This window comes from Dipteris shenzhenensis, chromosome 14 (assembly GCF_047967505.1).
Source record: "Dipteris shenzhenensis isolate YYH24624 ecotype China chromosome 14, Dip_SZ_1.0, whole genome shotgun sequence".
Classification (NCBI taxonomy): Eukaryota; Viridiplantae; Streptophyta; class Polypodiopsida; order Gleicheniales; family Dipteridaceae; genus Dipteris; species Dipteris shenzhenensis.
Window position 1 is genome coordinate 56,126,508 of NC_141609.1, and position 18,075 is coordinate 56,144,582.

At 49.0% G+C, this 18,075-nt stretch overlaps 1 protein-coding gene across 3 annotated transcripts in view; it reads left to right on the plus strand.

The window, feature by feature from the left end:
- Positions 1 to 18,075, plus strand: part of LOC147894861 (poly(A)-specific ribonuclease PARN-like) — a 45,118-nt gene that overhangs the window by 5,318 nt on the left and 21,725 nt on the right. For all 3 annotated transcript variants that reach the window (XM_087385187.1, XM_087385188.1, XM_087385189.1), the window contains exons 2-4: positions 11,448 to 11,578; positions 11,692 to 12,125; positions 12,243 to 12,362. In XM_087385187.1, the coding sequence (XP_087241313.1) occupies positions 11,448 to 11,578; positions 11,692 to 12,125; positions 12,243 to 12,362 (685 nt within the window). The remainder of the gene's footprint in view (positions 1 to 11,447; positions 11,579 to 11,691; positions 12,126 to 12,242; positions 12,363 to 18,075) is intronic.

Sequence of the window (18,075 nt, forward strand, 5' to 3'; positions counted from 1 at the left end):
GAATCCCGTAGAGAATCTCGAAGCTAGAAGTAAATCCCAAAGTGAAAACAAAGAGAAACTGGGCTGGAAATCCGGGATCGTGCGCCCACAGCACGGGCTGCAACCAAAAACACCTGCTCCTTACAAGAATAGGTCCTTGAGGTATCCAGAACCCTGCCAAGCAAAACAGAGTTTCGTAACCAGAACCCTAATTTGCAGCAAGAAAAACCAGCCTTGGGCTGCGTGCGAGCATAGGACGCCTGCAACAGGGTCCGTACAGACTCCGCAACTTGGAGAGGGTTTGTACAGTCTGTACGGACTGTTTATCAGTCTGTACAGCCTGAGAAATCCACCGTACAGCTGCAAATCAGCACCAGGATGGGCTCCATCAAGTCGCAAAAGGTGCTCCCGGGCTTGGACTGCATGCAGCAAGGCTGGAGGGCACGGAAACAGAGAAAAACAGCCAAGAGATAGCAATGAGCAACTTGGAGAAGGTCTGGCGCAGCAAACGGAGAAGAAGGAGATGGTGAATTCTAGAAACAGGCTCTAGAACTGGACGCTGTCTGCCCTAATAGGAGGGAGATGCTAAAAGTGGAGGCTGCATGCTTGACACGTGGCAGATTAATGTCCCTAACCCCTTGTACCAAGGAAACGTTGGTTTCCTAGGGGCAACTTTTGAAGGCTCTAACTCCACTAACCAATGACAAACATTGGTATTGTCTAGGGGCAACCTTTCCATCCTTTTTAACCCCTCTTCCCACATGAAACTTGGGAAAGTATCTGGGGGCAAACTTCCTAGCTCTGTCGCACCCCTCCGCGAGGTCAAAGGGATGCCATGCCTTGACTCTAACAATTAGGTCTAGCCAATTCGTCCAGTTAGATGTTAACACTAGGGGCTTTTAGGAACTCACCGCTCCTCTAGGCTAGTCCCCCATGGCCAAACTGGTTACAAACTTAGTCATAGCTTATTTGCTCACAAAATTCATGTCCCCGTGGCATCTTCTCTTGGAGTGTTATTCTTGAAGGAGGAAGTCACCATGCTTTCCTTGCTCTAATTGCATTCAGCTCTCTTTGCTTCCCCTTGCTTCTCATCGCTATGGTGATGGTGCACGTGAGTTTCATCCTTTCATCCCATTAGTGTATATTGATTCTCAGTCTATCGACGCACATTGGCAAAGGCTGAGGATTCGAAGTTTCAGCAGCTTTGATTGGCTGAGGGTGAAGATTCACCCGGCGGCGTTAGCACTTTGCCAGCAGCTTGCACTCGGAGCAGCTGTGGAATTTTTGGGAGAGAATCGGGTGCTCACCATTCAATTGATTTCTCAGTGGCTGTTCTTGCCGATGGATGGGGAGCTGTTTGTGCAACCATTGTGTTCAGCTGAAGAGATGGTGGCCGAGTCTGGTAACCCTGCTCAAGGTAGGTACAAGCTAAGCGCTTGCAAAGATGTTCAAGTTCGTGATCTTTATCACTGGATTCTGGAGTCCGTTTGTTTGCAAGCAAAGACCTATACGATCACTACCTGGTCTCGTGGGATGATCGTAGTAGCAGAGCAACAACTAGTGCGTTGGGCATGTGTTTTGAAGGAGAGAATCCATGCAAAGGCACAAAGGGTGGCAACGGTGGTAGAGAAGAAAGAAGCGGTGAATTCAAAGATTGGGCAGATTTTGGAAGTTCTATTTCCCTTACAACTTGACTTTGCTGTTCCTCGAAGGAATACAGCACTAGTTTTGACCCTTGAGCGAGACGGACCTTTGCAAGATGTGACTGAAGGCTCGTTTGGTCGGGAGCCTAAGAAGCAAAGGCGTCAAGGTCCTCAAATCACATAGGGAGTGCTTCCCTCTATTGCTCCCCTTACTCCTTCCCATGCAGTCACGACATCAACAGGGGTGTCTGAGAGTTGTTTCGTAGTGGGTTGTTGTCAACACAGCTCAGTGTGATGCCCCCACCTTCCCCACCGGTAAATTCAAAGCGGGTGAGTGTTTCAGTGGCACATGTGTTGACTAGGGTAGGTATTTCATCAGGCAATCCGGCGATTGGCGGTTCTCTTACTCAACGATGGCTAGAGCAGCTCCAGTGCACATCAACAATCACAGTTGTGGTAGTAGTGACGGAGGCAGTGCGGGTGACAGCAGCGGAGGATGTCATTGCGGTCTCTAAGCCTGGGGTGGCCCCTCCGAGACCCTCGGCTAGATTTTCATTGCGACTGCGACTGACGCATGTCCAGTTTCAATTTTGTGCACAACTGCTAGCTCGACTTGCGACGCAGTGTTCTGCAAGGACCGATCCCTCTAGAGTTACGGCCTTAGAGACTGAAGTTCTTCAATTGCGCAACGAGAATGAAGCCCTACGAAGTCAAAATGCAAGGATGCAGCAACTAGAAGAGCGGGTTGCGGTCCTTGAAGCACAAATGCAGGTAGTCGAAGCTCATTCAGAGGCCACCTAGCAGTTACATTCGGAGTATGTTTCGGGAATTCAAGATGAGTTGTTGCGCCGACGTACTACCGATGGACTGGCTGAATATTTGCCAGCGTTCCTTGGCACGGTCAGTGTCAACATGGAGCAGATGGGTTCGCTCTTTGATGCTTTGCAAGGGGACGTGCACGCGGAGTGGGATAGACAGCTTGCACGCTGGCGAGAAGCAATGGCTCCGCAAACGTGTAGGGCTGTTGTTCCGCACCAATGCCGTCCCAATACAGATGGTGATGCGGGTGCCGGTGCAGGGTCAGTGCCGCAAATTGGTCCTCAGACATAGACGGTCTCTGGTCCAATGGGTTTCAGTGCTTCCGCAAATGGGAGCAGTAATGCGGATAGGGGTAAAGGAGTGGTTGCGGAGTCAGTACCTGTTGAGGAAGATTGGCACACAAAATATGAAGAATTGGCTCAAGACATTGTAGAAGCTGTTGCTCGCTCAGGAATAAGGGTGCAAAGAGATTCGCAAGATGCTTATCTTCATGTGTACTTAGTGAGTGGTTGTGATGTTCCTCAGTTGCACCTGGTTCTCTACGGAGGCTATGCCCAAAATGATTGTTGCACAATTGCACAAGCACATATTGATGTGTGTCATAGGGGGGTATCTATTGTGGATTCGCAGAGTCTTGAGTGCCATGTGTTATTGCATAACCATGCGGGTTAGCAGCAGTGACTGCGAGGGGTGTGCGCGGGTAGGTTAGTCACAACGGCTGACGGCTCGGGTCTTCAACAGTTCCTAACCAATATCTTGTTCTTGTATGCATGCTATTACTAGCATTTCGACTCTGTTCTTTCGAGAGAGATATATGAGCTCTTGCTCTGAGATATATACATGTTACGCAGTACTGTGGTGATCTTCTTCTCTTGTTCTCTGTGTTTTCAGTAGATGATGCGCTGTGTGTTCCTTTGTATTTCCCCGTAGCGTCTGCTCTATAGTGACGCTACAAGGCCCGTGGGCTGAAGGTAGTGCAACAACAGGCGGAATCAGCAAGAAGAAGAGGTGTAGCAGATCGCGGCTGTTTGGAAGGCCTTTGGGCCTAGAGAAAGACCAAGAGCAGGCTGGAATAAGGGCAGGCCTGCCTGGGCCAGTGCCAGCCTGCCACGTGGCCAAGCAGGGCCTGCATATGCATGGACATGTGAGCCCTTCAGGGCATTCAAAGACCTCCACCCCAGTCGGCTGGTAGGGGGAGTCCAGTCGGCCCAAATAGGGCAGACTGGTCGGCTATTTTGAGGGGGGCCTTTGGGTCCCCATTACTTATACTTGGAGCAGCAGATTTAGAGCAGAAAGGAGCAGCAGCAAGGCTGCCCTTGGGCCTACATCCAGGAGGTGAAGGAGGCACATAGAAGGCTGCAGACTTAGCTAAAGAGAAGCTGCCCACCTAGGTCGACTAACCGGGTAGTAAGGTGGAAGGATCATTGGAGTGAGAGTCTACATAAGCTGAGAGGAGCACGTGGGCTCAGGGATCAGGCAGGATAGCAGGCGAACTTTGGTAAGATTAAAGGACCGTAGTCTCTTTTGTATTGTATCCGGTTTTGGACGGAAATGTATTATTGTGGATTCTATATTTGTCTTGTATGCATTGTCTATTTATTGGCTTGCACACACATTTATGGTTGTGAAGTACACACAAGTCAAGCAGTTTGATTCCATAGTGAAACACTTTTGCATGTAATTCATGGGAATGCTCTATCAGTCACCCGTTGTGGGACACCCTCTGTAGGGATTTCATTTCTAACATGGTATCAGAGCCCTGACAAAAGTTCACGGGAAGTGGACCTTGAAGATAGGGACCTTGCTCAAGGATGACCTTGATTCATGCTTGGGGGAATTAACTTCGACGTCTGAATGATTGTACCCAAGCAGGAGGCTCAAGTTCTTGCATGTATTTGAAGGATTGTACCCTGTCGTGAGGCTCAAGTTTAGGCAGCTGTACGACACTCTAGACTTACGCCTTTTCAGCTCATTGTCATGGCCAACAGATATCAGATCCCTAATTTTGGTGAGATGGGCAAGCTCGATGGGACCAATTACCCATTGTGAGAATGAAGGTTCATAGCCACTTAGTGTTGAGGGAGTGGTGGGAGATTGCGAATGGGAGAGAGCTGATGCCTCAACCCACCGTGACTACTACTCTAGCCACATCAACTACAGCAGCAATGCTGACACCAGCGGACCATGTTTTTAGTGAGAGCATGGCAAATCCATGATTCGGAAGCCTTGGCTATCATTGTGGGTATCAGCGCAGATGCGGTGCTTCCTCACGTACAGATGGCGGACACCTCTTTCGAGGCTTGGACAACATTGAGGGACATGTATGAGCTCAATAACGAGGCAAGGATCTTGGATCTTGAGATAGAGCTGTATGGCATGAGCATCGATGAAGGGGAATCAGTTTAAGATTGCATCACCAAGATGAAGGTGGTGTGGGATCAGCTGGCGGCAATTGGTCAAAGGACAAGCTCGGCAAGGCTATTGCTGGGAATGCTCCCCCGGAGCTATAGTAGTTTATGATTGGAGGGCAGAGGGCGGCACCATTAAACCTTCAAGGAGTTGGTTCCACTATTGCTGCAACAAGAAGCTTAGGAAAAGAAGTATGGTGAAATAGATGATAAAGCCCTAGTAGCTCAGGACATGAGCAAGGGCAAGGGTAAGCTTGGCAAAGGCAAACTCAAGAAGGACAAATTTGACGATGGAACGGACTCTTCAGATAAAGAGAAGACGAAGAAGAGAAAGAAAGAGAAGAAATGCTTCTATTGTGATGAGCCATGGCATTTTTGTGAAGGACTGCAGGATGAAAAAGGTCGATCAGAAGAAGAAGGGGCCCAGCTCAAAGTCAAAAGAGTCAGCTCAGTTGGTGGTCAGAGAAGAACTTTTGTTGGTAGCATCTCCAAGTGTTGCTGAGATTAGGTATATGGACCCTGGTGTTACTGTCAGGATGTCTGAGAATGAGGATTGGTGAGGAGAGGAGTCAAAGACCTTTGTGAAGTTGATGGACAGTGATGGGTGCCTAGAACCATCTGGGTGCATGGCTGGTGTTACTGACATAGAGGGGGATTCTTCGACAGGACCTAAGGACTTAGGTTAGGACGGAGGCTATGACTCAGAGGGAGACAACACAAAACCACACATGGAGCTTTATGGTCCAGGTAATCTGGATTCATGCTTGGGATATAATGTCTTTAGTATGCTATTTGGTTGCAGACCTAGCCACTCAAAGGATGGGTTGGAACAAACCTTGAGCGCTTGGTGTCTGGAGGACTTCAGGCTGTTCACCCATCATGAGGGGGATAGTTGGAGGATGCTGATGCTTGGAGTGCTCTAGTTCGAAGGCGGGTTCATGACTGAAGGTGGTGGTGCCATCAGGTGCTACCTTGGATGGGCATGTGGATCAGACTAGTGTGCTTATGTGGAACCGGACCTGGCAGAGCAGGAGCCACTGGGTGAAAAGCCAAGAAACGACTACGACCCCAAAGTATTCCAGAGGGCTACGACACTGAAGCTACTGGAGCATCTTCATCTATGGATTGGGATCATGCCAATGTGGGTCGGTGAGAGGGGGTGTTGGATTTGTATAGGTCACCTCCCCAGTTGTGAGCTTCCAAATGGGGAGAGCGTTTTTGGGGTGGGGGGGGGGGGAGTTGAACCTAGGGGGAGAACATTTTGGGGGGGGGGGGGGTTTAAGAGAGTGCCACATGGGCAGCATTGTGGCTAGCAATCAACCAAAGACACAAGGAGACAAGTGCTTGGCAGAGGGAAGCCACTATGGTGGGCTTTGAGGCAGAAGAGTCCAAAGGCAGTCCACCCTTGGGAAAGGCCATACTGTGCAGGGATTGCAGCAGAAAAGAGCTGCGATGACATCAGCAAGTGTACGGACAGCCATGCCAACATGTACAGGCAGTTTTGGTGCAGGCCCGTGGGCTGGAGGCAGTGCAAACGCAGGCAGAATCAGCAGGAAGAAGAGGCGCAGCAGGTAGTGGCTGCTTGGAAGGCCTTTGGGCCTGGAGAAAGACCAAGAGCAGGCTGGAATAAGGGCAGGCCTGCCTAAATCCTGCCACGTGGCCAGGCAGGGCCTGCATATGCATGGATATGTGAGCCCTTCAGGGCATTCAAAGACCTCCACCCCAGTCGGCTGGCAGGGGGATTCCAGTCGGCCCAAATAGGGCAGACTGGTTGGCTATTTTGAGGGGGGCCTTTGGGTCCCCATTACTTATACTTAGAGCAGCAGATCCAGAGCAGAAAGGAGCACCAAAAGGGCTTCCCTTGGGGTCTACATCCAAGAGGTGAAGGAGGCACACAGAAGGCTGCAGACTTAGCTCAAGAGAAGCTACCCACCTAGGCTGACTACCTCTTAATAGCATGGGAAGTGATTGTGACAGTGCCTTTGTGGTAGGAAGATGAAGGAAGCATGAGGACTGGAAGGATGGCTGGAGAGAGAGCTTAGAGGAGCACGCAGGCTCAGGGATCAAGTAGATAGTAGGAGAACTTTGGTAAGATTAGAGGACCACGGTTTGGTTGGTGGGACGCTGCATCTCTTTTGTATTGTGTCCGATGCGTTTGAGATGTTTCAATCCCTTTCAACAAAAACCAAACTTTTGATACATACTTAATTTGTACCTTTTGAGGTACATCCTAGAGGGCCCCAAAGGAGCCCGCGCTGGTGAGCTCATTTCCGGTGTCAAAAGGTACAAATTATGTATGTATCAAAAGTTTTTAATTTTTTTCAAAGAAATTAGAGCTTCCAATGGTTTTATGTGATGATTACTAGATATTTATTCATTTTTGTAATAATTTCTTATTAAAACATTGATGGATTCATTAGAGGCATGAAGGTCACTAAAGGCATCATTTCGTTAAGAGAGCTCATCCATGGCCTTCATTATCGTATATGCTGATGATGATGTGATCATGCTCGTACTGGATTAAGGGTGTGCCAAATCCTTGATCATGCCAAATACTAGATTAATAATTTTTTTGCTAATGTATACCTTAATCCTTGATTGTAAAAGCATAATAGACTACTTAGGAGTGAAAGTAATGGTCATGGTGCATTGAGATTTATGTACAACAAAAACACGTCAACATTTGTCAAATATACCGATAAAGTACCTCTAAGATTTGTATGTGTGGGAGGGGGATATAAAAAAGTCACAAATTTTAGTGCTTTCTTTGACAATATTTTAACAAAAACCTCACCAAAAAATCACACCCTGCTAGATTGGGGTTGAAGATTATAGTTATGGTTCTATTAGGGCCATAGTTTGCCTTGATTGCTCTCAGGATGCACATGAGTAGAATCCAATGGCTCTCCTTCCTCCTGTGGTTGACTTGTAGTCTTGGCTGAGTTTTGCATTGGTTGCTACCATTATAGACTAGAAAATGTGGTTAGTCTCCATGAGGCCTGCTCTAGAAAACTAGACTAGAAAATCTTGGAAACTTAATCTACCTAGACTTATTGCAGTTTGAAGATGTAAATAATCCACCTAAAGATTGATATTGCCAAGTCAAAACAGATCCGTCGTGAAGAGATGATATACAAATGGGAGCAACACTTATGATCAGTTGTGGCATAGCATTGGTAGGTGGATTCATAATATATGCATAGTAGACTTATGTCGAAGAGCTAACTTAATCATGGATGAATGGGATCTAATTTGGGTGAAAACATTTTTCATTGCACGTGCACCGTAGCAATGCATGGGAGTATTTTTTGTCTTTGATAATCATGAAACAAATTTTTGCTACCCAGTTGCTCGGCCTAGTCTTTGGCTCATTCCCAATTGCTCATGAAATGGGCATCCTCATTGATGTGGGACCACATCAACAAGTTACAAGAACTTCAGCAAGAGATCCTCCAGGCGGGGAAGAAGATTTCATCAGAGGACATGGCCATTACTCTACTATCCTTGTTATCCTCTCAGTACGGGGCCTTCTATTCATCCTTGATCACCAGTGGTAGGGTGAATGAGTTGACCTGGGAGGAATTGGTCCCCATGGTGCTTGACCAAGAGGAGCGCTTCATTGATCTTACCTATGATAGTAAGCCTGAGGCTTTGACAACTGATCAGAATGCCAAAAAGCAGTTGACAGCTGAGGAACAAGAAGCTCTCAAGGCATATTGTACGTGCAACCGATGTGGCCAGAAAGGTCATTATTGGCATCAGTGTCCCCAAAGGAACGTTGAGGGATCCAGTAACCAAATGGCCAATAGTGTTACTGCTGCGACCACGTATTCTCCAGCCTTTTAGTAGCACTTGGCAGGCACTGCCATCAAGCTTTCCTGATCCAGATGGAGGATTGCTTGCTTGTTTGTAGCACTGCCATCAAGCTTTCCTGATCCAGATGGAGGATTGCTTGCTTGTTTGTGGCAGCAGGAGCTGTCGATCAGGTGCATCGAGTAAGGAGTCATTTTTCGAGGCAGGCTTTGAGGCAGACCTCGAGCCACAAGGAGTTGTTCCTGTTGACTCAAGTGGCAATATGTTACCAGTTTGTATTTTGTTTGTACGTTATGACCTGGCAGATCCAGAGGGGGTCTCCTAGTGTTCTGTTGCAGCTATTGTCTGATACTACTGGAGATCTAGATGGGTCAGTAGATTGCCAGTGCGGGAACCCAGACACAGTTGATTGATCCTTGTGAGCTGTTATATGCCCATTGCCATTGGAGCACTGAAGTTCATTGATCTGGCGACAGTGCACCAGTTTGGACTTGAGAGGGGGCTTCAAAGGGGCTATCTAGCTCTGAGATACAGGTTCCCATGCAGGAAAGCAGACATTGCAACATAGGCAATATCAATTGGATTATTGTTCTAGGATCCTCTGTTGGAGTCATGTACCAGTACCAGCAGTTGGATTGTTGAATCAGTTGACCCAGTGTATCAGTGCCAGACCAGAGGAGTGTTCCTAGCACCAGTGGCCTGGGAGCAACAGTTCCAGGTTTCCAGTGATCGTGCTGAGGCGGTTCATGCCAAGAGGGGGCTTCTCCGACAGTCCCTGTGGTGGTCTTCAGCAGTGAAGTATCACACGATGGAGTCCTCCAGTTGTTCCAGCGACACACCCAGCTCCCCGGCGTCTCTGTTCCATCCAGGAGCTGAGAGGGGGTGTTAGAGGTCAACATCTCCTGATATCACCTAGAAAGAGAGGGCCTTGCTTGTGGGTGTGCCCGCCCAGTGAGTGAGGCTAGGGTAGAGAGTGAGGGCCTGCGTTGGGGTGGGTGTGCCAGCCTGTGTGAGAGTAGGTGTGATTTCCAGTGCTTCATGTGGTGCCACGTAGGCCACGGATGTTTTCAGGTTGGGTGCAGGGTTGTGTGAGCAAGTGTGTCTCACCTTGCTGCCCTTAGGTGCCTCCTATGGGCCTTTTTGTGAGCTGTAGAGCAGTGGGTGGGCCGACCTGCAGGTCGGCCACTGTGGCTGGATATAGCCCTTGTTTTGGGGGGGGGGCCCGCACCCTCTCTTAGGGCCTGGAAAGCCGATATGGGAGCTGTAGGGGTTGGCCCTCATGAGTAGGCTGGTCGGGGCCTTGCCCTTTGCTGGCAGACTAGGAGGCTGGGGGGCTATATAGAGGCCCCCCCCACATGTGCTTTCATGCAGTGCCGGGCAGAGGAGCAGAGCCAGCCGAGAGTAGGGCTTGAGGAGCAATCATCCACTCGTGCTTCCGTTCTTGTGGTTGTTGAGCTGTTTGTTTGAGCTCTCGGGCAGCCTATTGGTTCCGAGATTTTCCCCCAGTTGTAGCAGAGTTTTCTCCAGAGATCACTTGCAGTTCTCCTGTGCCTTTCTCTCCTTTCTCTCCTTCTCAGTGTGGTGTTTGTGTGAGGCGTGCTCTTTTCTCTCTCTCTCTCTCTCTCTCTCCCGTTCATTTCCACTGCACTTCTCACAACAGCCCCTTTGTCGCAATGTAAAAACTTATTGGCTTATGCTAGGCCATAAAATACATCTCCAAAAAGCAACATACCCTCTCTAGGTTGGGCACTAAGTCCTGCACAAACAAGGTTGTATCATCAGCAAACTTTGGGTCCAAAGCTCCTCCTCAGGTTGGATCAAAGGTGCATCCCTACAGCCTCGCCTCTTGAGTGAGAAGGCAATCCTTCTGTGGCCAGCAATGAGCATCTGCCCACATAAAGGGCTGGCTAAGTGCAGTGAGGCAAATGGGGGAAAGGAGCAAGGGGGAGCAAAGGGTGAGGCGAGATGGGCTTAGAGAGGAGCAAAGAGGGCGTGCAAGCGTGGAGCTGGAGGGGGGTAAGCTGGTCAAGCAGCCTTGTTTTTACAATGTTCAAAACTAGAACAGATTCCAAAAATTGAAGAAGGTCCCGATCTTCACAAGTACATGATAATGCATCTGATTCTTTAACACTCAAATTATTGCTTTCTTTGTTATCCATTTTACTGTTTGATTTGAAAGGTCATAGAATTTGAAAGATTTCAAAAAAACATTCTCCGAAAACGGTTTGCAATTTGAGATCACCAACAAAGCTAGCACTTTTAGGTTGTGAATGAAATCCAGCATTCGCTTGCTTAAAAGCTGCACATAAAGCTGAGGACTGCATACCCACACTTGCCATCAAATTTTGTTCATCATTTTGCTTGCCAAAAAGAACTTGATGCAGAATTTATGGTTAAAATTTCCCTGTGCTGGCCCTGAATGGCTACCAATGAGTGACTTCCGTCGATCACCTTTAACTTTCTAGCATATCATGCACTGATGTATGTGTGCTGGAAAAACCATTCTGCAACAAAGTATCATCGAAGGCCACGTCTTGCTCCTCATTGTGGCCCAAGGGCCGTACAGGTGAGATGCTGAGGGTTGACCTAAAGGCAAGGGTGGAACATGAACCTTCCAATACAGCCATCCAGCAGTCAATGGGGAGGTTCTTGCAGCTGTTATGGTAGGTGTAAGCCAGTATGTGCCAGAGTATTGTAGAACTTGCGAGGTCAGCTTCTTGAAAAATTTTCTATCCAATTGAAGGGTCTATGTAGGCTTATGATTACGGAAATTTCTGATTTGCAGGTACAACTTCTATTTGTTTCCTCGGGATGAGTTAAAGGTCAAACTGGAAAATGATAGTTTTCTATGCCAAACTGCAAGTTTGGAGTTCCTGGTCAAGCATGGATTCGATTTTAACACGTGTATTCAGAATGGTAATCTTATTTTAGTGTGAGTTATTGGACTGGCAAGAGTGTAATATAACAGGGGTTGGTGAATGTTGACTTTTGAACTTGTATATGTAATACTGAACTGTTCTGGATGACAGGGATTCCTCACATTTCCAGAGAGCAGGAATCCACAGCAGGGATGCGAATGGATTTCCAAGCTGAAGATTATGCAGCAGTGCATACATGTGGCAGATTTAGCCGTGAGAGAGGAGATTTAGAGATGAATTTTGCAGACAAGTTGTTTTCAATTCAAATTAGGGATAAACTGATGCATTGGTATAATACTTTAAAAACCAGAAAGCATACACATGACCTAAGAAGGGATGCCACTGGAGCTGTAGGCATGGATAATTGTATGGTAAAGGAAAGCTTACAAAGAGAAGTTGCTGTATCTAAGCATGGAGATAAGATATCAGATAGATTGATCAGCTCATCGGTCATTTGGTATAAATCTTGTGATTCACTTTGTCTTCCACATGCATCTTTGACATGGGAGTCCTTAGCCCATCATGAACTCCTAGTGCTGTTAGAGGTGAAGTTAAAGACTCTATTGCCACTTCAAGGCCCATTTAGTTCACATGTTATGGGTTTTCAGTTTGTTTGCAGTACCTATGAGAACTGCTAAGGAGGATATCTTGAAATGCTGCAGGTGTTAAACCTTGATTTCAATGATCTTGTGGTTATTGTCCAGCCTCAAGCTTTTTCAAGCACACGTAGGAAAGTGCATGTGTTCTACACAGAATCGTATGAGGATAGGGTCCACTTGATGGTGAGTACCTTTGTTCTCTTGTTTTTGCTTTATACTATGCATAATTTTCCAATGGTGCTGCTCAGTTGGTGTTGTGTCTGACTCTTCTAAGTTCTGCTTGGATGCTTGGTTCCTAAGAGTTCGGCATCCTTATGGTGAGAGATACTAGACATATTGGTGCATATTAGAAGTCAGTGATGAAAATGAAGCATAGAGGTTACATGAGGGAAGACGTAACACAAACTGAGATGAGGGACATTTGCTGTAAGACTGCACATGGCCATTTATGTGACATATTTGACATTAACAAACAGTCGTTTTTACACGACTTTAGATGTGCAAATAAGATACCTCTTTACAACTTGTATGCATCATGCCTACTCACGTCACATGTGATTTTTGTAGGACTACCCGTATATAGTTGCTGAGCAGAATCTGCTCATTGATTAGCCTTCTCGTTTAGTGCTAGTCTTTGTAATGGCTGAGCTGCCCTTCACCTCCAGAGTGGTGACAGAAATTCAGTACGAAGATCTTTGTATAAATGAATGCTCGAGTATATATGGGTGTGTGGATATGTGTGTGTGAGAGCATATGTGTGTACTATGGTCTACACCCTCCATTGGGCATTGATGATGTCAGTGGGGATGTCATCGTAGCTAGTCCCTGCTATGCGTGATGGAGTTTATGGTTTTCAACATTGTGAGTGACTGTCATGAGATTGAAGTTGTACTATGTGTTGTGTTTTCAAAGGATGAGTTTGGGCATCTTCCTGGATTCATCCTGCAGGTCAGCTTCCACACACGATCATAGTAAGTGAGATGCTCAGGGCCTAGCTGGGATCTCTACATCAGTCAAGGATCCATCGTTCCTCACATCCGTTTATGCAAGACCTTGCAACGTGCATGGGAGATTCTTCAGACCATGTATTAGGTTAAGAATGAGGCAAGAGTTGCTTTTCTCAAGGAGCTTGAGAATTGGATATGCATGAAGGTGGCAACATGGCTGATCATCTTACAAAGATCCAGGATCTTTGGGAGCATGTCCTCAATATGAATGAAGTCATTCCTGAGAAGGAAGTGATTTTCTAGGACTTGTCGTCATTGCCAGAGACCTACCTGACTTTTCACACCTCAAGAATTTGGAGATGCATGAAGGACAGCATGGCTGATCATTTTATAAAGATCTAGGATCTTTGGGAGCAGCTCCTAAATATTAATGAAGTCATTCCTGAGAAAGAACTGATTTCTAGGACTTTGTCATCATTGCCAGAGACCTACCTGAATTTTCATCCTTCTCTTATTCTGTCTTTAAGAGCTATTTCTCAGACCGTTAAGTTTGAAGAGTTAGTGAGTTTGTTGTATGAAGAACAAACAAGGAAGAATAAATCTTCCTCATTGCAAGGCAATGATCAGGCATTTGCTACCCGTGACGAGGGCAAAGGTGGAAATTGGAGTGCTTTTCACTCAAAGGTTGCTGCAGAACAACAACAAATAAAGCAAAGTTTGGTGCAGGGCAGCCCAAGAAGAAAGGGAAATGCCACTACTGTAAAAAGCCAGGTCACTATATAAGTGAATGCAAGAAGAGGTTGGCCAAAGAAAGAAAGAACAAATCAGGTTTGATTGTTGATTTCTCTGCTGCTGCTGCAAATAAAGGCTGATGACTCAGGAAACTTTGTGCAAGATGAGTCAGCAAACTTTGTGCAAGATGAGTAGGCTTTTTTGGTTTGCAGTTATGACGCGTCACGTCCCTTAATGTGAATGAAAAACAAGTCACATGGTACTTTGACAGTGGAGCTTCAAGACACATCACCTCTAGAAGGGATTTGTTGAGGTCTTTGAGCGCTGCTCCACCTAGTAAAAAGGTTATCTGTTCTAATAATTATGCCTATCCAATTAAAGATGTGGATGATATAACTTTAACAGCTATTGATGGTCTAGATTTGTGCATTTCAGATGTGTTAGATGTCCCAGGTATAAAGAAAAATATGTTATCAATTTTCCTTTTTTTAAAGCAAGGTTATGTTGTAAACTTTGAGGATGACAGATTTACAATGAGTGATGGAGAGAAGGCCTACATGATGGTCACTTTTAGGGCATTGTACCAAGGCTTGTATCATTTGGAATTTTTTGAGAAGAGATAACGAGATACATGTACGAGTGCTACAGCATCTACATTTGTCATGCATAAGACAGGGCTATAGCATGCCAGGTTTGGGCATATGGGTTATGGCAACTTAATGCTGCTGTGAGAAACATGGTATAGTACAGAATATCTCTCATATAGAGTTACCACCAAAGCATGTGCATGAAGGGCGCATCTTCTGTAAAATGCATGGGAATGTTGTTCCAAAGGATGGGTCAGTAAGAGCTGTCAAGAAATCGCATCTCATTCACAGTGATGTCTGTGGCCCCATGTGGACACCATCTTTTAGAAAGTATGTAACCCTTACTGATAATTTTACCAAATTTGCTTGGGTTTACCATTTCGAAAGAAAAGTCTAAAGTACTCAAGTTTTCCAGTATGTTGTTGCAATGGCTGAAAATGAATTAGGTTGCAAGGTGCAGACCCTCCGTACATATAGAGGGGGGGGGGGATATTTGTTAGATGCATTCAAGGCATACTCAGCAGAAAAGGGGATAAAGCATCAATGACTATGCCATACACACCACAGATGGATGGTATTGCTGAAAGCAAGAACATGGAGATGGCAAGATGCATGGTAAAGGTTAAGCATTTGCCTCACAAGTTCTAGCCTGAGGCCATTGTGTGTGCAACACACATCCTGAACAGTTGCCTTACAAAGGCTTTGAAGACTCACACTCCATTTGAGGTTTGGTATTATAGAAAGCCTAAGGCTGATTATCTCAGGGCTTTTGGTAGACTTGCTTATGCTCATGTGCCTTTACATATGAGAGGCAAATTACATGATAAGGATGTCGAGTGCATATTTGTGGATTATAGGAGTGGCAGTGAGTGATACTGTCTCTTTAATCCATGCAAGCAAAGAATTGTTAGCAACAGAGATGTTGTATTTTCAGAGAATTCACCGCAGCCCTTGCTCAATTCAATAGCCAGGTAACCAGTAACTCACAAGATATGTTTGAAGGTCTACCTCCGTTAGGCACATAGGTCCATGAAGACCAGACACTTGTAATGCCTAATGGACAGCATGTTGAGGCAGAAAATCAGCCCCCTAGACCATGAAATGGAGGAATCAATACAACAAGAGAGCTCTGCTATGGAACAAGCTACAACAGTTCCATGTTGGCTGATGCGTACTCTGCAGGAGAGTAAGCTTTCAGCTCCTCTACCTAATAGGACATGGACTGCAAGAAATAGAAGGGCTGTGCGCTCCTGCGAGCTTCCCCTCCCCCCCTCGCCGTTAGCCCCTACCTCCTAGCTCCCCCCTCGCCGCGACCACCTCCACCCCTCCCCTCCGCCCTCGACCCCCTTCCCGCCTCCCCCCCCCCCCCCGCCGGCCACCTCGCTCCCCTCGCCTCACCTCCGCTCCAACCCGCCCCCTCGCTCCAACCCGCCCCCTTGCCTCCGCTCCACCCCGCCCCCTCGCTCCTACCCGCCCCCTCGCCGCCACTCCAGCCCGCCCCTCGCCCCCGCTCCAACCCGCCCTCGCCGCCGCTCCAACCCGCCCCCTCCGCTCCAACCCGCCTCGCCCTCGCCTCGCCTCCGCTCCAACCCACCCCCTCGCCTCCGCTCCAACCCGCCCCCTTCGCTCCAGCCCGCCTCGCCCTCGCCTCGCCTCCGCTCCAACCCGCCCCTCGCTGCTCCCTCGCCATCCACCCCGCTCCAACCCGCCCCCTCGCTGCTCTTTCACCCCCTCGCTTCACCCGCCCCTGCCTCATTCCGCTCTCCCCGCCCCCCGCTTCACCCCTCCACCCCCGCCATTCCAACCTCGCCCCCCCCCGCCCTCCCGCGCCCTTCCGTACTCCCTGCACCCCGCAGCCTTCACCCCGCCCTCCGCTTCGACCCCCCGTCCCCTCACTTCGCCTCGCCCGCCTCACCCCCAGGCTCCACCTCCCGCTTCATCCCCTTCTTGGGTGGCAGCCTGTTTTTCCTCATCGGAAGCTTGCAGTTAGTCTTGGCGGTATGGCGGCCCCCTGCCCGGATCCGGAGGCCCAGTCGGACCCTCCCTCTCCAGATGCCTACCGCGTTATCCTGACAGAGTAACAATCATCCCGTGTTCAGGAGGTAGCCATTGACTTTGCTCGTACCTCTGTTTACGGTAGAGTCATTGGACACTCCCCCTCCAGGTCTACCATCAGGGACTGGCTCCAGTCCACTCTCCTGCTAGAGGATGGCCATATTGAGGAGGTGGCCCTTATGGGAAGGGGCATCTTCTGGCTCAAACTCTCCAGTGAGAAAGCTGCGAGCAACCTGATTGCTGGTTCCCCCACATCGGTGGATGGGAAGATCATCATGATAGTCCCGTGGTACCGTGGTTTCAGCGCAGCGGACTTCGATGTTCGGTTCCGTATACCTCGCCACCCAGTGACACTAGTTTTTCCAGGGCTTGCTACAGAGCTGCGGCCGATTGTCAGGGACTTGGGCTCCCATTTTGGCTGGGTCATGCACGACACCTTTGCCGACGCGGTGACCACGGCAGGAGCTCCCCGAGTCCGTGTGGCTGTGGCGGATCCTGCGACTCTCCCTGCAGTGATCGAGATTGTGACAGGTGCCGGCAGCATCACCCAGAGCATGATAGTCACCGGACAGCCAGGTCAGTGCCTGCGGTGCCACGGCTTTGGGCACTTGGCGGCTGCTTGTCCACGCTTCGCCAGCTCGTCTCGACCCTCCCCGCCCCCGCCCCCGCCCCCTCCGCCCCCACCCCCCCCCCCGGACAGCCACGTCAGGAGGAGCCGAGGCAGTCGGAGCCTGGGCCAGAGGTAGTGGGCGGTTGGACCGAGGTTCGAAGGAAAAGAGGAAAGAACAAGAAGATTTCGGATAAAGGCAAGGAGGGAGAGGTTACCCTTCCTGCAGCAGCACTCCAGAGACCTGACAGGCAGATGCCCCAGGGACCTGGGAGAGCTTCTTCTTCGACGGCAGCCCGCCCCCCTCAGCCTCAGATCCTCCTCTCTCCCACCCCCCCGCCTTCTCCCCAGTTTCCCCCCCCTTCGCCCAACCCGCAGTTTCAGCCCCCGCCTCCTCTCCTCAGTCTCCTCCCCCTCCCCCTCCCCCTCAGCCCCAGTTCCAGATGCATCCCCATCCCCCTCCCCCCCCTGTCCCCCTCGCCTCTCCTACAGAGTTAGCTGCACCGTCGGCTTTCCAGCCGAGTGCAGCCCCCGCTCCACCTCCTCCACCTTCTCCGCCAGTCGCCTCCGTGGAGCCCGAGTCGCCTATCCCGCAGCCTCCTCCCCCTCCCCCCCCGATGGCAAGACACCCGGAGTCTATACCACCAGTGGAGCAGGCTTCCCTTCCCGCTAGCCCCTCAGTGGCAGACTCAGCTGGGTCTCAGCTCCAGGAGAGAGAGCTTCCTCGAGACTTTTACAGATCTGGCCCCTGGGACTACCTGGATGTGGCCGACCTTGGGACCTTCCCGGCTTGTCTCGACATTAGTATCTTCCTGCTCCGCAAAGGGGCGGACGGGAAGATTGCTGCCTTGGCTCCCAGGGATGGCCCTAGCTTCGCCTTCACGTTCCTCAGCGATGGCACCGAGACCTGGACAGACGACTCGGTATGGGAGGCTCTCAGAGAGCAGACACACGCCCAGATTTGCTCC